The sequence below is a fragment of the Tachysurus fulvidraco genome, chromosome 26, assembly GCF_022655615.1.
Source record: "Tachysurus fulvidraco isolate hzauxx_2018 chromosome 26, HZAU_PFXX_2.0, whole genome shotgun sequence".
Taxonomy (NCBI): Eukaryota; Metazoa; Chordata; class Actinopteri; order Siluriformes; family Bagridae; genus Tachysurus; species Tachysurus fulvidraco.
Genome location: NC_062543.1, coordinates 2,192,078 through 2,214,535, shown reverse-complemented (window position 1 = coordinate 2,214,535; position 22,458 = coordinate 2,192,078). Strand labels below are relative to the sequence as shown.

Below are 22,458 nucleotides of genomic sequence, written 5' to 3'. Positions count from 1 at the left end.
GATTTCGGACATGCCGTAATCCGGGTTGTGTGCGTGAGGACACGAGCAGGGGCCATGTTGTGCGTTAATGTTTTTTATTTATTTATTTACTTTTTTGTATTACAGTCTGAAAAGCGAGCGCTCCCAATGCTGTATACAGTCAGATTCAATTTAGTACACGAGGCTTTATTTATATATATATTTTTAAATAATCAATGAAAGATAAAATTACCCATTTAAATATGTCAAGATCCCTTTTTTTTTTGTATTTTATAATAACGACTGGAGGCATTTGTGATATATATATATATATAATCATTATTATAAAATACAAAAAAAAATATTGAACACAAAATAACTGCAGTTTGCATTAATAAAGGGACAAAATGAAACCCAAAGTATTTGAATATTTACAGAAAGAAATGTGCAGCATTTTATTTTTTGCATTGTTTAACAGAAAAAAGAATCAATCCCCAATTAATTTCATTGTAGATTTATTTATATCTGAAAATATCTTAAGCTTAACATTCTCCTCTTTATGACCAGTATAAAAAAAGATTCTGCATGTACAATATTTTCCGCACCATAAGGCGCACCGTATTAAAAGGCGCACCGTATTAAAAGGCGCATGCTAAAACATACGGTCTACAAAAAAAGTTAACAGAAGCAAAACAGTGAGTTTAGTTGAACTTTATTCTATTTAACAACACACATTAATTTTTAATCAATCTTCTCCCACAAATCCATAAAAGTCCTCATCTACTTTGTCTTCTTAACTTGGCGCAGTACATTTTCTTGCTTCCTCCACTTCCGAACCATAGATACGTTGATGTTGAATTCTTTCAGCTGCTCTATTCCCATTTACAACCGTGTAACTGATAGTCTGTAGTTTGTATTGTGCCTCGTAAGCATCTGATTTTTTTTGGCGGATGGCAAACCGACTTAAGGTGCATTTACCACCACCTACTTGACTGGAGTGTGGAGCGCATAATGGTTAGGAAGAAACAAATGTTATTTTGCAACATACCGGTATTATACCTACTGGAGGCGTGGCGAAGGTAAGAGTACGTACTGTACGTATTACGTAATGTCCTCTGATTGGTTCATCGCTGCCAGCGTACGTAGTGTACATATTATGTCCCTGTGTTAGCGGGAAATGGTACGACAGTCAGTCAAGCGGAGCGCATACCAAAGTCTCACACCAACATTTTTACAGATTTTTGGAACTCGGTGCACACACAAGGCGCACCGGGTTACAAGGCGCACGGCCGATTTTTGAGAAAATTTAAGGCTTTTAGGTGTGCCTTATAGTGCGGAAAATACTGTAACTAAAATGAATGAATTCCACACGTTATTTTAAACCAATGTCATCTCAGTAATGTAAGTTATGTCCTGTTTGTCAACACTGCTGGTGAAACCTAACCGCCATTTTTTTATTTTATTTATTTTAAATAAACTTGACCAAGAATGCCTTTCTTCTTATTTTTTTTTCTCTCCTCTTAAAGCAGAAGCGCAGCTCCGAGTCAGTTGTGCATCAGTCAGCGTCCGTCGCTCCCTCTCTCTCTCTCTCGTCTTGTACATGATGCTTAAAGATCGACTGATCTGCTCTGAATGCTAGTTATGTCATTTGTATTTTTTTTTAACCTATAGGGCTATAAAGGGCTATAAAGGCTGACATACACAGCAGGCTTTAATGAACTGAAGTCAGCATTTTTTTTTTTTCCCCCCAGAGGAGCCTCACACTTTTTTTTTTTTTTTTTTTTTTATTTAAAGATGATCAAACCAAGACAGACTAAAAATTTTAAATATTTATTTAATTATGAAAAAATCCAATCATTTTTTTTGTGTGTGTGTATGAGTGTTTTACACGATTAAAAAAAATTCTATTAAAGTAAATGTTTTATTTACATTTTTTGAAGGAAAGCTTTCTCATATTTCTTTATTTTCACCGAGGCAGCATGAAGAACGCTCGAGTCAGTGCTTCTGATGGTTTAGGACACAGTGAGCTGAATCTTTAGCTTCAGATTTTTTTCCTGAGGGGGGAAAAAGATGCTTGTAATGCTTGCTACATTAAAAAAAAGTGTAGTTGGGTTGATTTATTAGCTTTGTGATGTTTCTGCTCCTGTTAAAATGTCGTCTTTTTGTTTTTTCTTGCAGATGCTGCAAGCCCCATGGTGGCCGGCGGCTTCCCTGCATCTCAGAGTAAGTACGCACTTTAAAATCTTCTTTGTTTTCCTTCAGCATGTCGTAATTACGTCCTCATTACGTCATTAATCCCGTCTCTTATCCATGGATGAATCATTGCATGGCTGAATCCCATCTTTATCCTGCCACAAGAATAGCAGCCTGATAGTGACCTACATCTGTGTTAGCGTTAGCATCATTATATTCTAAGAGCCCCACGGTGGACCTTGTGTTTTTAGAGGCCTACACGTGCGGATCCTGCGGCATTCAGTTCCAGTTCTACAGCAACCTCATGGAGCACATGCAGTCGCACGCTGGTGAGTCTCCGCCCCCTCCACCCGCCCCCGCCTTCCTCAAGCACTGCGGCACGCTTGTACGCGACCGACGTCTTTTCTTTCCTAGACTTCCCCGAGTCTAAACGTTAATCACGCTCATTTGCATGCACTCGCGTGGCACTAACCTAACGACGGACGTGACGCTATCGAGGAACTTCCACCTGAGCGTCATGCCGCATGGCTCGTCACTGCCGACATGATCTCATCCATTTTCACCTGTGGTCATTTATCTAGGTTTTTTTTTCTTCTTTTCCCCAAAGAATTCATACGTTCTTTTCTATACATTCATTAAATTCTCAGCATGACGTGATTTTTGTTTTCTGTCGAACTCTACACCGGCGTTTCTCGATCCTGGTCCTTTACAGCATCACCTGTACATTTTCCCATTTTCCTGATTCTTGCATAACTGGCTTGCATAAGTACCCCACCCCCAAACCTGGGACTGATTACATTAGTGTTGGGTGATTATCGGAGGAATCTCTTATCCTGCTGCATGATGAGTGACTGCTTTTCTTTTTCTGTTCTTTTTTTTAACCAGTACACAGAAAAACATATATATGTAATCAGATATCATGATATTGACCTTATCATATTGCTCAGCCTTAGAATATACTTCATGAATCTACCCCAGAATATTAATGTAGATTCAAAACATTGACATAAATAGCAGAAGTTGCATAAGTATTCACCCCCATGTTAGTCTAAACCGGGGGTCGACAACCTTAAACACACTAAAGCCCTATTCGGACGGGATTAGTTCTATGTGGGGACGTGGGGGGTAAAGTAATTATTACCAGAGCTTCTCTGTGATTTTAGTCCCGTCCGAATGTGCCATCTCGGTAATCATTACGGACAATGTCAGTAAAGATTACGGCGACTTTTACCTTCTGTAAAAAGGTCCGGAAAAATTACCTCAGGTAATACTAATCCCGTCCGAACAGACCCGCTGTAAATATGTACGGTAAAATTCTGTCATTTCCTGTTTAAAAGTTTTTGGCGCGTTTTGCAAGCATGGAGGCGCTTGAAACAGGAAGCAACGTCATACGCACATGACGACAAGGAGGTTACTGTGGTGCATAAAGCGAGTTACCCCTCCCACTTCTGCTAGTTTTACTGAGATGTCTTGTCCCGTGCGAATTGGCCAATTAATGTTAGACGTCCAAATGCATGGTAGGTAAAATTGAGGTAAAATTGCATTACTCCACGTCCCCACGTCAAACTAGTCCCGTCCAAATAGTGCTTAAGAGCCATTTGGACCCGTTTTCCCACAGAAAAAAACAAAAAAACACAGGAAGCCACAAAACCCTTTTGACATCTAAAATGAAGAGAACGCCGCATATATCGTTTTTTACCTTTATGGAAAGTGTAGAAAAAACTGTAATGTGTTGCATTTATGAAATCAATGAACTGCTAACGAAATTTTACTTCTGCAGGCAAACAAAGATATTTTGAACAGTTTGAACTAACCTTAAGTAAAAAGACGTTCGGTTTGAAGGTTACTTTCAAATAAAATGTCCAATGTCTAATCGAGTCCTCTTCGTGTTCATGACATCAAAATTTTAACTTCCCGGCTGCAGCAAACCAAAAACGTGTCCGCTTCTGTGTCGGATTTCGCATGTCGGCGGTTATGACGCATATTTTTGAGCGACAAAAAAATTAAACACTGTTTATTTTAATGTTGCACGAGCGTCATAATCGTAGAATTTCATTTTTTAAAAAACAAACTAACTAAAATAAAATACATTTTAATTAAATATTTATTTTCCAACTCTACAAGGAGCCGCAGCAGAGGGATGAAAGAGCCACTTGCGGCTCCGGAGCCGCGGGTTGCCGACCCCTGGACTTAAAACCCTTTAAATTAGTGTCAGGGGCTCTCAGTATATGCAGTTAAATAGAGCACAATACAAAACCAGTGCCGAGAATATAAAACCACAAAGACGTTAACGATTAAAAGTTGAATTAAAGCTCAGATGAGTTAAATTGAACTGTAGAAACGAGTGGTTATGAACATGGCAGCTGTATAAAAGTCTCACTTCCTGTGATAAAACGGGCCAATCACATCGCTGGGTTAAAGTGCCTCGCTTACTGCTTAAATTGAGTTATTATTATTTAGCGTTTTTCGTCTGTCTCGATACGAGAAAATATCTAAGATTTGCACATCATTCCAAATAAAATTTCACATTTTTGATTAATTTTATTTGTTTAATTTTTTTTTTTTTAAATTTTTCACGATGAATGAAATATTTATTCAAAGTGGTTAATCTATCGAAAAGCTTTTAGGGAAAGAAACGCTGAAATTCTTTTGTCATTCTGGGTGGTGTGAATACTTTTTGAAAAGTAAAAGTAGGTGCTGAAATTAAGTTTCTGTGTGATGAATGTTTTAAATGTTTGTGAAACTTTGTACTTGTCTGGGGATAGAAAATGGTTCTGTAATGCTCAACTAACATGTAGTAGAAATAACAAAAATAATAATTTCTTTTGAGGCATTCTTATGTACATTTGTAACTTTTTCATGATCTTCTACAATCGAAACTTTCCACGAAGCTGTGCGATGTGTGACCGTTTTGTTTTTGTGACGTCGCAGCAGATAACGAGAATCACACTAAAGAGGACGCTGCTAAATCATGCCAAGCCCCTGCACCTTCTCAGGAGCAGACGTGGAAATCACCTCAACCTGCCCAGAGGAACCACATCCCATCGTCGTTCCGTGAGTACGGATCCTCCGTTACAGCCTTGTCCATCACACGACGCAGTCTAAAGGAATCTCATAATCATGTCATATGAAACAAAACTTCTTGAAGTTTCCCTGAAGGATCTAGAAGGAATTTGAAATTAAATCGGAGCTATAAGTTTTGTTCAAAATTCCAATTTTATTAATCACACGGTCATACACAGTACGACATAGATGTTAGGCCATCCTTAAAAATATTCTTGTTTGCCGTAACCCGACCGACACTGTCAATTTAGGACCGACTCAAATTTCTTTTTTTTTTTTGCTTCAAGTTCGACCGACTTGCCGGTTGTAAATTTGCCTCAAGATCGACCAATTTTTTTTTACTCTTCAAGCAACTAATAGAAAAGCAATAAAATAATAATAATTATATATATTTACAATACTTACTAAAATAAATTGCCTAGGCCTACATACAGACAAAGGCTACGTTCTTTCTTTTAAATAAAAACCTGTGACATCATCTATGTTTACACTATTGGTTACCGGATGTCACGCTACGGCCTGTGCGCCCGCTTCATCTCATACGGAATGGATGGAATGTATTTATTGCATGTATTTTAATAGCTTTAGATTTAGTATTCTGTAATATGTTTTCACTTTACAAGCCTAATCAGGGACAGGGGTTGCAAAATTAGTCATGGCTATAAACCTGTATGCGTGGCATCTACTTTCTACTTTAAAAAGCAATGTTTTATGCATTTGTCCCTGTCAATTAAACATCAATAATAATAATAATAATAATACTCTCAATCACTGTACGAGTCGACGGTTCGCGTTCAGTAATGATGGCTGCGGCTGCAGTAAACAAAATTTTCGCGGTCACCGTTCAAAGTCGTACGGTTCGGGCGCCATAAAACATCTAAAAAAATTCATTTAAACAGCTCGACACCGCTTTAACATCGCACGTGGTTCTGGAAAAACTGTGCCCATCATCAAAATGAGGGTTGAAGACCCAGTCAGTGAGGTCACGATATGCTAATTTGTTTAAAGTCAAACCTACGTAATCACCATCACCAAAATTGTACTTTTTTTTTTTTTACATTGAAACTTGGAAAAAAAATAAAAATAGACCTACCTACCGACCCTTTTTTTTTTTTTTTTTTTTACTGTTACTGCAAACCAAACTATTTTTAAGGATGGTCTAATCAGAATATGTAGAACAGAATATATCCGAATATATAGCGATGTGCGTGAGTGCAGAAATATATATATATATATAAGCATCAAAGTGCAGGATGTACATGTAATGAAAGAGTGCAGTGTACAAAAACCTGGCTATGGTAGTGGCCTTGTTCGTTTTTTGTCCTTTTTTTGTTGTGTTTTGCTTACTGTTGCTCCACGGTGCGAACCATCATAGCAAGGTACCTCAAAATATCAAGTCTCTAGGCTTGATAAAAAATGCTCAGTTTGAATTTTTATTCAAATTTCATGTACCTTGTGAGAAAATGTGGAAATATTTAATGAACATGCAGATTAGCAGGACAGATTTCATGGCATCAGGTATTAAACTAATGATGAGCATCCAGTTTGATTGCACTGGGCCAAACATACAGGTCTTGTTATTCCTAGGAGTCATTTTCCATGATATCAGATAGGATTAAATATTTAAAATTTGTTTCAATTCAATTAGAAAACTAAAACATATCAGTTAAGCTAAGCTAAGCCCAGAACTGACTATGCTGCCAAAAAGTGTTCAGGCTGAAGTTTTATTGGAGTCCAGGGAGCTTTATCGGCTCTGAAATGTTATTTTGCTCGAGTCGGTCCGACTAGCTGTTGCGAAAGTAAATGCTGTACGATGGTTTCGAGATCAAACCATGGCCTGAGATTCTACAGCTTTTGATAAGAGAGGAAAATTAGAACTGAATACCAAAACAAATTTCTGAAAATCTCAAACCTAAAAAAACCAAAAACCTACCACTATATAAAAGCCGTGCTGTACCACTGTGCCCCTACTTGTTTCTCTAGTGTCTTGGACGATTTGGCGGCATTTTACGCCGATTGAGCATGCTGAATTGGCATTATAGTCTAGCCAGCTTTTATAGAAGAGAAAGAGAAAGGAGGGAAGAGAAATGGAAAACACCAAGCAAGCAAAAAACACTCGAACAGGAACTCGCATTGTATCTTTATCTTTCAATCATTCTGATCATTTCGGAACTTTTCTAGCTCTATTTTAGCGAGAATTAACGCTGAGGTCCTTCTAGCAGATAAACAATGGCATGAAAATGGTAACTTCATTTCATTTGTTTATTTGTTCATCTTCAAGAAGTGCTTTATCCTGGTCAGGGTTGAGCGGTAACACTGGGTGTTGATCTGGGAATACCAATCCATCATAAGGCGCTATGGGAACGCCGATTCCCACACACTGGGGTTAATTTAGCATAGCTAAATTTGCATAGTATAGCTAAATTATTTAAAACGCTGTATCACGATGCTGCACATAAACTAGGGAGGAAACGCAAACACTTTGGTAGTATTTAACTACAGTTGCAGGTATTCTTAGGGTTTGTAGTCTTAAAGCCCAATTAAAGTATCTATAATAATAATAATAATAATATTAATATTATAATATTATTTTCTATAGCACCTTTAAAAGAACATCTCAAAGCGCTTTACAAAAGCAAATTAAAAACAACAAAAATACACGCATAATATTCATTCATTCATCTTCTACCGCTTATCCGAACTTCTCGGGTCACGGGGAGCCTGTGCCTATCTCAGGCATCATCGGGCATCGAGACAGGATACACCTTGGACGGAGTGCCAACCCATCACAGGGCACACACACACACACACACACACTCTCATTCACTCACAGACACGCACTACGGACAATTTTCCAGAGATGCCAATCAACCTACCATGCATGTCTTTGGACCGGGGGAGGAAACCGGAGTACCCGGAGGAAACCCCCGAGGCACGCATAATATAACGGTTAAGATTAAAGCAACAAAAATAGACTATAAAATAAGCACTATGTAAAATTTCAATTAGTCAAATGAAAAGCTACCCTAAAAAAAAGTTTTGAGCTGAGATTTCAAATTGCCAAGAGCTGTCGTTTGCTAATCTCAGTTGGTAATGTGTTCCACAGTTTTGGAGCTAGTGAAGAGAGAGCCCGATCCCCCATCGAGTTTAAACTAGTTAAAGGAACAGTTAAAAGACAAGTTTCAGAGGAACGAAGGTCGCGAGATGGAATTATAAGGAGTTAAAAGATCAGCCAAATATTGAGGAGCTAACCCATGTAAGGCCTTGTAGGTAAGCATCAGAATCTTGCCCTAAACTAAACCTAACCTAACAGGGAGCCAGTGCAAGGACTCCAAAACGGGAGAAATGTGATCTAACTCATGTTCCCAAAGTAATTAATTTTTACCATCCGATAAGAATAATAAACAACATAAAGCACTATTCTTCTCTTACACTGAGAGTATCAACAGCACCTGGCAAGTGACTTGTCGCTTTCACAAAACTTTAAGAATACCATAATACTCCAGATAATTATAAACTGATCTAAACTAGTGTGTTGGGGCAGGAAATGCGTGTTAGGATATGACGTGCAATCTTTTGAAAAGACTGGATTTAGTAATGCAAGTCGGATCGAAATGGAAAGAATCAGATATCGTCGAGGGCTTTGTATAGACTGTTGTACTTTTTCTCCTTACCTGGAAAAAAATATATTAGGCTTGTCGCATCCGTCGATCTGTCCAAACAGAACACCTTTTAATTGTTTTATTTATTTATTTTTTCTGTTTTATTGCAGAGAACAGACTGCTTCCGGAGAAGGAACGGCAGCAGGTGGCCGAGCGCTTGTTGCGGATGATATGCAACGATTTGGGTCTACTTGGTGTACTTAGCAGCAAGGACTTCCTCAAGCTAGCCCAAACTCTAGTAGACACAGGCTCTCGCCATGGAGCGTATTCCATCCGCGATGCTCTCGGAGACATGAGCACTTTAGCTATGAAGCAGCTTCCCCGCATGTACAACCAGGTCAAAGTAAAGGTGACTTGTGCGCTTGGATCCAACTCCTCTTTAGGAATTGCTGTGACCTGCCATTCACAGACTATTGGGCCTGATTCCTGCTATGTGCTGACAGCGTATCAGGTCGAGGGGGTCCGGCTGCGACGTTATGTGCTAGGAATAAAAGAGGCTTCTATGAGAGAGGGACCGGAGCACGTCCATCACTGGGTCCAGAACGTCCTTTCTGAGTTCGTCATGTCAGAAATTCGCACAGTCTACGTCACAGAGCCACGTTTGTCACTGTTACCTAGTTGCGGCAGGTCCAGTATTAGCTTGCGGTGTGCTGGATGCTCACTGTCGGCCACTATTCAGGCCGTTCTTGGGCGACGTAGCCTTCAGTCCCGGGGCCTTCATGAACTTGGAGAACTTCTGGCAACATGCCGTGACATTGCTGGAAGTAGTAGCTTTAATCGGGACAGCAAGGCCACAGATGAGTCTCCACCACCACCTTGCTGGGATTTGACCGCTGAGGCATTGATAAAGGTTCATGAGAACTTTGAGGCCATATGTGAAGTTTATGGCCGCTGCAAAAGCACAGCACCACTTCTACAAGCCCTCAATAAGCACCTGCTCAGCACACTAGCCACCCTGCTAGCACCACTGCGCCAGGCAGCCCAGGAGCTGGGGGGTGATCGTTGGCCCACCCTTCAGCAAGTTCTGCCCTCCTACCTTCGCCTGGAGAAGCTCTTTACCTCCAAGGCTGGCGAGGTGGGTTCTGGCAGCAAACTCTGCCACTACTTCTTAGAAGCACTTAAGGAAAACTTCAAGGTTGAGCGAATCCACCAGGTGGCTATGATCTTGGACCCACAGCTCAAGCTCCGACCAGTCCCCGGGTACCAGCATGAGGAGATTATCTCTAGGGTGTGCGACATGGCCGCCACCATGAAGGAACCAGCTAGCGGAGGCCCATCCGGGATCTCAGGAGATGAGAGGGACAACGACAGGCCAGTCGCTCCCAAGCGAGGGCGCATGGACATCGGGATAGACAGGCCATCTTGTGCTTCTGAGGATCCACAGGTTCGGAAAGAGCTGTTTCAGTACTTGGGTGAGCCACTCTTCCAAGCCACAGGGGATCTTTTCCAGTACTGGAGCTCTGTCATGGACAGATACCCCAAGTTGTCCCGGTTGGCTCTGTGGCTCCTGGCAGTGCCTGCCATGGGTGTCCGCAGTGAATGTGTGAGCATCTGTGAGCAGACCTTCGCTTTAAAAAGGAAGCGAGAGGTCACAGCTGAGGAAATGAACAAACTCGTCTTCCTCAAGTGCAATTTTGCCTGAGGTAGAGCAAGGCCACCAGTCAGCACTACTGACTCTTTGTGAAAGATACACTAAAGTATTTAGTAATCTAGATGTCGGTCTAGATTTACTTTGTAGCTTCTTTACATCATCGGTCAGAACTCCTCCTTATTCTGGAGCAAAAACTTCCTTCTTTGTCCAACGTCTATGAACGACGTACGGTTAAGGAGTTCTTTCTGTGGACAACTGCTGTGGAGCAATATGTTATCGAGCAGATATCACCTACACACACCTCAAACCTCAACTTTCTACTGCCCTTGGTAACCTAGCAGTGAAAAAGATAAAGCCCTAAAACGTGGATAGAAACTTGTTGTCGATGCTTGAATCATCTAAACCAAAACATGGACACACTGTATGTCATCTTTTTTTTAATTTCTTTTTATTTTTTATTGCTTTTTCTTAGTTTTGTCAACCAGTTAGACTGCTAGAATGTTTTTCCCAGTTATCCTTTACTTTTCCTGCCTGCATCGTTCATTTCTTCCCATCCTGGGCTGCCAAAATCAATAACCTACTTTGCTTTCCTTGCTGTACAAATGACCTCTTAGTTATCAGGTCTTGAAAATGATTTCAGGTAACCTATGTGCATTTCTTCTTTCAGTGTTTCTAAACTAGAGTTCTTCACTGGGTGCTCACTTCCACTTGTTCAACTAAATAATTCGATGTTTCTTTCAAATCCGTATTTTTAACGGTCCGTACCGATGGAAGATGCCACGTATTGCACAGTTTGAATCTACATATGCATGAGGAATCAAATATTCAAATTTTATTCTAAATGCATCCGTCTGGTCGCAGTTGGTGAGTATAACCCCCCTTCCGAGCTCAGCAGGGTCTAACGTATATAGAGCTTCAACCTGCTCTGAAGATCATATACAAGAATTCATCTTCTACATATTTGTGATTACCTTGGCTGTGAGACTTTGTTGATGGACACAGAATAGAATAACGGCTCACAAGCAGATGTACAATTTAATTATTTTTTTGCAGCATCGGCCCAGACGGCTGTGACACGTAAATGAGCCTCCTGCGCAATTCCAGAAGGGTTTATCTAGTACCAAATGTTCTTCCTGATTTCGGACAGTTTTTTTTTGGAGTCAAGAGACGTACACGATCCGAATAACGGAAGACTAGTTAGAAGCTACATCTGACGTACGTCTACATATCCTACCGGGTTCTTCAGTTTTTCCCATTGGTTTTGTGTAGAACGCTTAAAACGTAGAATCCAAAGTTCAACCGTTTTTGGAAAACTGCAACTATTCCCTATCCAAAAAACAAACAAAACAAAAAAAACGGCATGAACCACAGAAAAAGGTTGGACCCTTGAGCAAGACTTTCAACCCTGAAACTACTGTACTAGTTACTGCATTAGGTAAAAACACTACATTTACACACACAACTGATTTTGTGTGGTGGTCTGAAAAACACTGCATAATTCTTTTTTTACTACGTATTTTTTCCTATATACTTTTGGGGGGGAAAAAACACACTATTTTATGTTTTGCATGTGTGAATTTAAAGCTTTGGATATCACCACCAAAAATGAAAGATTTGCTTTTAAAGAGTTCCTTCTAAACGAAGCGTCAGACATTTTTAAAAGTCGGTATCGAAGTTCAAATTAAATCGTCAAGACTTATGTCAGTGTTTCTTCAGCATGTATCCATCCAAAAAAAAAAACCTCCGACCTCGTTTAACGTGGAGAATTCACTGTGTGAGGAAATTGCTTTTAGCTAGTCAGGTTTTAGACGTTTTCAGGCAGACTGACTGTTTTTACCAGCATGTTTAATCGACGCCGTCTTTGCAGACAAGACACAAAAAAAGGCATGGATAGAAAGTAGACTAAATAAAAAAAATAAATACATTCATTTTGGTTCAATTTTTTTGAAGGTCAAATTAAGTTAAAGGCAAAACAAAAAAAAGATTTCTTCAAAACACGATGTTAGGTTCCGGCCGCTCGAGAACGTCTGCAAATACAAACTTGCACCTTTTTAGTCACAATATGTCTGACTATAGTGTTCAAACATCTCTATATAGTTCCTGACTGAAATTCCTAAATTATAAGAGGAATTTCAACGTCTTGGTATCAGTGCTGGTGTCTTATCAACTCTCTCACGCTTCTTTAGGGATAGATTTCTTTGCCATTTATAAAGTCTTTATATAGAAATCTGCTTTCTCGGACGTCCGTCGCGTTTTAAAAGAAACGAAAGAAAACGTGTTTGAGTTGAGTATGAATAGAGGGCAGCTGTATTAGTTCTGGGTGCAGCCGCCATATTTTTAAACTTTTAATTGTCCTGTCTTATAATGCACTGGAGTTCTAAAAACCAAATGGAAAATAGTGTTATTAGTTCCTTTCATTTTTGTTATTATTATTATTTTTTTTTCGGTGAGCGATTATCCAAGGACGGAATCGAAGAGCTTGTTAAAACAACCCCTTCCCGGCCGTTTGTCATGGCGAAGCTTGATCGTCTCTTTTTCTGTTTTATAAACTCCAGTCACTGTTGTTCTGAAGATGTACGGGCGTCATGGATGTTTCTTTCTTTCTGTTCGTTGCTTTCACAAAGTTTCTCAGCGACGTTTGAGCTTGAGTCGAGAAGAGTTAAGCTGGATGTTTTTTCTTGTTTGTTTTTAATATACACAAGAGGGCGCCGTTATGCTCCTGCTTTTTTGGTAGGAGTGGCCAAGCTCCTTACCTCCTTTTGTATACACAACTTTGATAACAGAGTTCAGAAACCGGTACTGTTTTATTTTCTGTTTTTATGCATCCAGGGGTGAACGTATTGGTTCAGACTGCCAAGGAAGCATCAGATTGTTCTCATCAGCATATTCACATTTGCAATATTTAAATACTCTTATTTTAGGGACCCATTTTTTTTTCCTGCTAAGTGCAAAAAGAAACCAATTGTCGCTTTTTAGTTTTATTATTTTTTTTTAGTAGTTCTTTTTTTTTATGACTGTATGACTTGTTTGAACAGTAGGTCTAATTTATACTTTTTTAGCAGCACTATTTTTATATCTATATATATGGTTAATAATAGAACTTTAACTCATTACTGATTCTCAGTAGTACACCAAGCGCTGTGCAGCATCCTCAGAATCTATCATGTACTGTGTGGAAATAAAACGTACTGAAACAGGAAATATGGCTTGGTTTCTTTTCGAGTCCTTATTGTGTCCTAATCCCGGATACATTATAACGAGCATTGCTTTGTGTGGGATGTTTTTGTCTTGCAGTTTATTTTGCATTTATAATTATCAACCAATCAATTAATTATTGACATCAGATTATTGTTCAATTAGTAATAACTATATAAACAAACAATACCTTCTCAATTGTTAGAATCTGCATTGAGAGTCCATTATTAAACCACAGCACTATTGAATTCTGATTGGTCCATAGCTGTTGATTTTGTATTTTGATTGAAAAGCAGCTAGCTACATACTCAGGTTGTATAGTACATACTATTTTATTGTTTTTGTTTCCAATTCCATATTTTTTTATCTTTGTCCTAGAGCAGATTTTTTTTTGTTGTTCTTTGTTGTTTTGTGGTTGTTTCCTCCATTTCAGGGCCTCATTATAGGGTTGACATCTGGTTCCTGGGCCAGTGACCAAAAGAAGTTGTTGTTGTGGCCAAAATAACGCTGTAAATCCCATCGGTTGTATAATTTGTGGTTGAATTGGTTTCAGTGTCACTTCTAGGCCACATTTTTGTGTAAAAAAAAAAAAAAAAAAAAATCTGCCAAATCAACAGCTAAACACGTCACGTCCGGTTTTGTAATTTCAACTGCACGATGAGAAGCTCATTGTTATTGCAGTAATAAGAACGCTAGGGGGCAGCACAGGACAAAGTTTTGTATTTTACGGTTTCACAGTAGGTGGACCTCTAGGAGAACGCCGAAAGGTTCTGTATGGGAGCTTACAACAAGAAGAACCATCAACAAGAGGAATCTAGTATGAAAACTTGATTCAAATGGTTTTTATTTTTATTATTTTTATTTCAACCCTTCCTAGAGATCTGTATTAATCCTGTCATGAGTGAAATCCATTGAAATGCATTCATTTTGTTCATGGAGTAACAAATGAAAACTCTTGCTGTTACTGAAAAATAATCAATATCAAGGAGCTGTAGATCACCTGTTGTGATTTATTCTTCTTACACCACAGCAGTATGACCATATTTATTGGTATTAATCAATTTCCAGCTTCATTTAACGTTGAATGTCCTTGAAACCCCGTTGTTCCTGTTGTTGCTTACGTTATAGCAACCCTAAAGGCTGTCATGTTACAGGAAAAATGCATAAAACAAACTATTTTCAGTTCAGAAAATGTCATCGGCAATTTAAAAAAATAAATAAATAAAATTAATTCAAAACAAACCATGCAAATATGTGTAGTTTGGTCCAATAACATGTTAATGTTAGGACAAACATGTTTTACTATAAACCTGCCATGTAAACTACAGCTAATTATTCACCACCTCAATCTGACCAATCAGAATCGAGAAGTTTGTTGCTTCGAGACCTTTTGTTAGAACTTTCGGTTGTTGCATTCCGTCTTGTTTCACTTTTTTTTTTTCCCCCCGTGCGATGACATCATGACTGTGAGAAGCAGCCAAAATCCTCTCGCCGTGATCTCTTTAACACACCGAGAGACGGAGAGAGAAACGATGCCGCTGTCCAACCACCTTCATGCAGCTCCTAAGCTCCAAAGCAGGAGCACTGTGAAAGTTATCTCAATTATTCCCTCATCGCAGGTCGGAGAGGAAATGATTTTGTCAAAGATGGAAGAGTTTATGGCCACGGGAAATAACGTCGGAATGTAATCCACATTGTGAAGTCCTTGGGTTTGGCCTGTGGTTTGTGGAGACGGTGTTGGTCTGGAGTTATTGGTTCATAAATAACTTATCAATTATGTTTATGTAATAATACACAAGCCCATCACCGAGGCAGTAAATCGGGAGCCAGGCGTCTGTGTTGTTAATGAATGCGTCGTAAAAGTCTATTTATGACATACTAATGAAGCTCACTTAAGGAAGTAAGAAAGCTGATGTTAATTAAAGCTTTTTGATTTACAGTGTGGTTTGATTTTTGCAGCCTTTATGCCTACTCAGTTTAAGAGAGGAAGTGTGTGTGTGTGTGTGTGTGTGTGTGTGTGTGTGTGTGTGAGAGAGAGAGAGAGACTCTGTCTGGATAAAAACATTTTATGTTCCTGGCCCCAGGATCATTTTTGGCGAGTTGCCATGTGGTGTAACTTTCTGTCTCTGGTGCATTCAACACAATTTGTTTTTTTTTTTTGTTTTTTTGTTTTTTCTTCTTCAGTCACAAAAGTTTTCATCCTTCTTTATACCACAAAGTTTTTAAAAATTTCTAAAGCAGAAGGGAACGTGTCGATTAACTATCTCTAAGGTCGGACAGTAGTCCCAGCTGTGATTCAAATTCACAGCTTAATTAAATATGAAATATCGGTAACTTAAAGGTGGTCATGTGGACCAGGAGGCACCAGGAACAATCTGAAGGTTGTGGGTTCAAATCCTTGTCCTTTCAGAGAGCCAGGATATTCTGTATCATTAAGAATCTCTTAAAAAAAAAACAAAAAAAAACATTATCTAGTTAATAAGTAAATGCAGATCGTCAAGCAGGAACGATGGAAAAAAATGAACAAAAAATGCTTGCCATGATTTCATCAGCTAACGCTGTTCATAACGTCTAATTATTCTGCTACTCGACTTCATTAGTCTGATGCAAATGAATGAATTTCCATCCATGCTATTTCTATGAACATAGGTTTGATGACACAGTGGGTGCAAAAGTAAGCGTCTGATGATTACATTTACATTTATTAAATGCACCACTTTTGTTAAAAGCGACTTCCAACTGAGGCGGAAATCCGATCCGAGGAGCTGATGGTGAGACGAGTGAACAGTGTGTGACGAGTAGCCCGGTGCTGTGTGTTAGTCAATGACTGTGTAGAGTTTTTGTACAGAAATTCACCGAAATGTCATACACATTACTCCAAAATGCAGCTCCAATGCATGTGGAACGATCCTGCACGCTCCTGATCCTCTCACCTAAGGCCGACGCGTGTCACTTGGCGGCGAGTCACAAGAATTGCATATGCAGACCGAACGTGCTGTAATTGGTCTTAACTGAGAGTTTTATTGCGTGAAACATGTGATGTCTGGCTCTTTTTATTGGCCTCTTTCTCACACTCACACATCATATCCAGCCTTAATTCAAACGGAGCTCTAATTTCAGCCCTGCGGGCTCCGCCTTCGGCGAGGGGATGCGCGTACTTTGCGACGCAGCTCATTTGCGTCGTTCATGATTTCCTATTCCTCATAGACAGTGAAGCAGACTGGAGTGAAGCGAGTGGTTAAATTGTCAGCACATTTCTACACTTCAGTCACGGATCCGGTGTCTCAGGCGTGCTAACTTGTCAGCAAGTCTTTGTTTTTATGGAGGCACGTCATCGGTACTCGACATGAGTCGACTAATGAGACCACTAATCACCTCCATATGGACACGCCAAGAATCAGTTAAAACCTGCATTAAACTTGTCTATTGTGGTGCTAATTGCTGTCTTTATTGCTGAGTTCCATGTTCGCCTTTGTAACACCATTATAAGTATATAATATAATAAAGTAACGTCTGGGATGAACAATAAGGTCAGAGTTAGCTTCTAAGTACTGTTTTATTTCATCAGTTATTGGAAACTGCAATATGAACACACCTGACGTGGAACAGTGAAATGTTAATGCAGTAATCATAAAACATCCAGTTTTTATTTAAATGTAACACACTGGTTTATTTTTTAGTAAAATTGTCTGAAGGTTTTGATATTGGGACTTTTTTTGGAAACTTAATTAAAATTAGGATTCTTCTGGAATTTTTTGCCCGTAAATGACTTGACTCGGTTCTTGTTTCTCCTTACTTGAGGTCTGAGCTCAATTTGTATACCTTTACTTTGGGACGTGTCTTTTTTGGGGGACTTGCCTGTCTTTAGAAGTGACTTGGGAACTGACTTGAGACATTTCTGTCCTTACTTAGGACTTGTCTGGGGACTTTTTTGAGGAAAACCTGGGAATTGTCTGTCTGCATCTAGTGCCCCTTTTCCACTGAGGCAGTTTGAGTGCAAGTTCGGAGCCTAATTTAGAACCAGTTCTTTCTGTTTCGACCGCCAAAGCACCGGCTCCGAACCAGGAAAAGAGGTTCTTAAGTAGCACCAAAACGTTACTGGTCTAGACTTAAGAAGCCATGAGCATTAACAGTAAAGCAACATCCGCCATTGTTGTGTTTGCCGCTGCTGCGCTAACGTCGCTGGGACACGTGACACGTATACAGTGCTGTCAGACTCGGCGCTGTGATGCTCTCTAGCCGGTGGAAAGGCAAACCGGTTCTTAGAAGGTTCGCCAGTGGAACCAACTTTGAACCAGCACCAGCGCTAGCTCTGAACCAGTACCTGGTTCTTTCCGGTGGAAAAGAGGCTAGACTTGTCTCTTGCAACATGGTCTTGGTTCTTGTCTGTTTGTGGGATTTGAAAATGTTTAGTGTTTAGTTGGAATTTGTCTTGGGAATTGGGAATCATTTCCTGAGATTTGTCCAAGGATTTAGGATCTACATCTATACCTGGGCTCCATCTCTTCCCTTGGAACTCTGTCCTGACTTGGTACTTGTCTCAGAATGTATTTACTTAGGACTTTTCTCTTTTTTTTGGACCTGACTGTCTTACTTAGTCTTGCTATATGACTTGGCCTAGTTCTTGTCTTTTTTTACTTAGGACCTGACCAGTCACTTGTCTCTCTGTACACTCGGAGTTCGTCTGTCCTTACACGGGACTTTTCGTGTTTCTTGTCCGTCTTGAGACTCGTCTTGGGATTTGTCTGTTCTTACTTGTCTCAGATGTGTCTGTCTTTAACAGCGATTTGTCTGAAGACTCGTCTCTCCTCACTTGGGACTTGTCTTTAATTCTTGTCTGTCTTTAATTGTGACTTGTCTGGAGACTCATCTGTCTTTACTTTGGACTTGTCTTGGGAATTTTCGGTCTTTATGTGGTATTTGCCACAGGACTTTTCTGTTTTTACTTGGGACTCATCTCAGGACTTTTAATAGTCAGCCCCTGCTATTTTACTTTTATTTTTATAATTAAATCTAATTATATAGCTTAACAATATTCCTAGTAGTAAGTATCTAAATACTTTAGTTTCAGTGCAAACTTACAGAAGCACATGTTGAACAGCAAAACATCTTGGCAAATTGGCCACATTTGGTGCGAAGGGAAAAATGTTAATTTTCTTCAAACCATTCCTATAAAGGGCACGTTGTAGTAAAGTGGAATATCCAGGATCTCCAGACTGTTACACAAGGCTCTCAAGCGAAGCCTGATTTTCACAGGGATTATCCTTCTAGCTGCAATTCATGGGATGATCTATGATCCCGGAGTCGAAGAGCGTAAAACACATAACAAGGACATATATAATCCATTAATCCATCAAGTTAATCTGTCACTCTGGAGCAGATGAAATGTAAAAGCCGTCATGGTTTCTGAAGAAGATTCTCTGTGGGAAAAAGACCCAGAAAGAATGAGAGGGAAAAAAGAAGAAAGGAAGAAAAACAAGACCACATGGTAAATGTGTAAACAGGGAAGATGTTGACACACAGTGGTGCTGTTGAACATATACGCTTAAGCCACGGTCGGTGTAGATGAGTGACAGACGGCGTGACCACACACAGCATTCCTCGCATGTTCGACGCTGTTCGGGCCAACAGGCAACAGGCAAATGTTGAAAAAGCAAACATGAAGAATAGAGCTCTAGAGAATATAATCTCGACCGTTTACCGACGATAGCGCTCGGGTGGAAATGGTTCTGATAATTACAGCATACTTTTAGGATCGAGAGAAAAGAGCACTTTCTTTCACATGAACGAAAAACAAATCCGCAAATCTGTTGCACTAGTTAGCATTTTAGTCGATAACTGGCTTTATTTCCCTTACATTCACTATATTAGAGGTCTTCTCGGGTCTAAAGAAATGTACCCGACCCTAAGTGACCCGAATCACTTTTTACCCGAACCCGATGTGCATAATTTATTATTTTTTTTAAAGAAAGACCCGACCCGACAAACCCGAAAAAATTAGACCCGAGTCCGACGCGACCCGTTGGCAATTTTTTTTTTAACCCGACTGGACCTGAATGTTGCATAACTCTACACTAAAGTAACCGCTACAGAATGGATTCAAAATTGATTGACAGGTCTGTTTTAACGAAAATTAGCTTACCGCCAGCCACACGTCGCCAGCCACATGTCGCAAGCGGTCTTGGCAAGCAGAGGAGAGGTTGAAAAAGGACTCGAGTCGATGCACACACACGAGATACAGTAGTTCGGGTCTTCTCGGGTCCGTTCGGTAAAAATACATTCATTTTAATTTACCCGAGACCCGACGCCGCAATTATTATACCCAACCCGTGTCCGAGGCACACGTGAAACTTTTAGACCCGAACCCGCTCGGGTCTCGGGTCGGACCTCGGGTTTTCGGATCTAAGTGGACCCGTGAAGACCTCTACACTATATGTCATCAAACAACTTGTCTAGGTTTTTTTTATCCTTATCTCTTGCTAGTTTAACTAATTACCAAACAGTTTCTTTAACACAATTAATGTTAAATAAACAATATAGTGTACATTAGGTCGATAGAGACTGTACTGTATATAGAAGACGACCGGCTAACTAGCTAGTTACTGTAGCCGCATGTACTCTCAATGCATTGCAATAGATAGATAATCCTAATGCAAACACAAACAAAACTAGTTATGCTGGTTAGGTTTAACCGGTAACTAGTTTATAAACAGTTTGATTGTGGACAGTCAGTCCATCGTTATTTGTTATTTGGATGAATAATCAAATGAAACAGAAATATGTTATCGTTCAAGATACTGTACTTCTCAGTAATTGAGAATTCAAAAAATCGGAGTTTGCTCCTGTTTTGTTGTGTCCGTGTTGACGATCGAACGTCTTCCTCATGTCTCAAGCCACAGTGGTGTTAATATGAAGCTCATACTGTATGAAAGCAGACGCTCATGATTTTAAAGGATTTGTCCTGTTTCATTAAGATTTCTGTTTTGATCTATAATACTAGGAGCAATATATTCATAGAAAAGTACAAAAAAAATTAAAAACGTTTTTTTTCCCACACAAATGTTTGAATCTTCAAAGTAAATTTTATTCAATTCAGTTTATTTGTATTGTGCTTTTAACATTTCACATTGTCTCAAAACAGCTTTACAAAACAAAAAATTTAATTGTTTAATGTTTAAAATGAACTTACTCTTTATCTCTAACATTCATCCCTAATGATCAATATCTCTGAGGTGATATTGTTGAGGAAAAAAAAACTCCTTGAGAAGTAAATATGAAGAAGAAACCTTGAGAGGAACCCGACTCAGAAGAGAACCTCATCCTCATCTGGGTGACACTGGATAGGAAATAATGTCAATGTATATAATGTCCTTCCTAAAACAGTTTATAGTACAGAAGAATTGTGTGACCAAGAGCTCCTGAGGAACTAATAGATCAGAGTAAATGTTGATATCAAACCCATTTCTGCTCTCTGGGATGCTCTGAGTGTTTATTCATCTAAAAAGCAGCTCAGGTTTATCTTCAACATCACAAACACACTGAAAGAACATGAACATGAAAATGAAAGAAAATAAGTCCTGACTCATTTTAGATCAGACTCACAGACATATAATTTGTTGCTTTATACTTACTGAAAATTTCCCAGAAGTCCATCTCTATTCCACCAGCTGACTGGCAAAAAGGGTTTAGGAGAACATGTGATTGATTTTTTTTTTTTTTTAAATTATCTTATTAGTCGATTGATTTCTGTTCAGGTCGTTTTTGGGTGAAGTGCTATTTTAGACTTGTAATGCTAAATTAAGGAATATTTGGGTTAATAAAAGATGTTACATAATGTGATGTATATCGAACTGTATGGAAGTTTAATGAATGTAATTCTGATTGAATTTAAAGTTCTTCAGGTTCTTTCAGAATTGTTGAACAAAAGGTCTTTAGACAAAAGCATGAATTTAAATAGAGAGAAAATTGAACTTATATTCCAGTGAAACGAGTGCGTCCTTTCTTCTTTTGAGCGCTGGACATCAGTGTGTTTTATGATATTGGAAATAAATAAAAAAGGAAAACTCGCATATTAATAACAACCCCGTTTGCTGAAATAGCCACAACTGTTGTCTGGCCCTGACAGGAAATTTAACACCGACACCCACCACAGAGTGCAATATGGCATCAAGAAACAGCTTCATCAGCGCTGCTGTAATTACACCATTAGAGATGTAAAGCCCAGAATTTATCAAGTACAGTTTGGCTTCTGACCAAACACATACTTGCTCTTTCGAGTTTGAAGATACGGTTGGGTGAAAATTTTAATTTGTGAAATAAATTTCTGCTCCCCCTATGCGTTGTCAAGCCAAGATGTTTATTGCCTGAGGTTTCTTTAAACATATTTTACAACAGCATTATGAGGCTAATGCTGCTAACAAACATCATCTTCACCTAGAAGACGTCTGCATTCGTTTTAAGTCTGGTTCCTTCTCAGGGGTTCCTTCTGGTATCGTCCAAGACGTTTTCTTTTAAAGTTGTAATAAATTGCTGTATTTTGTATTTGCTCGGCTTCCATTTCTTCTGTTTGCTTAGCTCGCCGCTTTACCTTTAGGCGGCTAACTACAGTTAACTGTACAATAAGCCCTTACAGAACCTTCAAGAGTTCTTTAATGGTTCTTTGTCGGTGTGTATGGTTCAGTAAAAAACATTTAACATGAAATCCGTGAAACGTTTTCATTGCTCAAATGGTTCTGTGAAATGGAAAAAAGATTATTTAACCTTTAAAATATTTAATATATTTCATGGCATCAAAAA

The 22,458-nt window shown here is 39.2% G+C and overlaps 1 protein-coding gene across 4 annotated transcripts in view; it reads left to right on the top strand.

Moving 5' to 3' along the window:
* znf618 (zinc finger protein 618) overlaps positions 1 to 13,668 on the top strand; it is a 30,137-nt gene extending 16,469 nt beyond the window's left edge. The window contains exons 9-12 of one of the 4 annotated variants that reach the window (XM_027136765.2): positions 2,137 to 2,181; positions 2,403 to 2,480; positions 5,086 to 5,205; positions 8,987 to 13,668. In XM_027136765.2, coding sequence (XP_026992566.1) covers positions 2,137 to 2,181; positions 2,403 to 2,480; positions 5,086 to 5,205; positions 8,987 to 10,518 — 1,775 coding nt within the window. In that variant the 3' untranslated portion in view covers positions 10,519 to 13,668. Of the gene's footprint in view, positions 1 to 2,136; positions 2,182 to 2,402; positions 2,481 to 5,082; positions 5,206 to 8,986 lie in introns of all 4 variants that reach the window. The other 3 variants (XM_027136764.2, XM_027136767.2, XM_027136766.2) reach the window with 3 other exon arrangements.
* Positions 13,669 to 22,458: the final 8,790 nt, after the last annotated feature.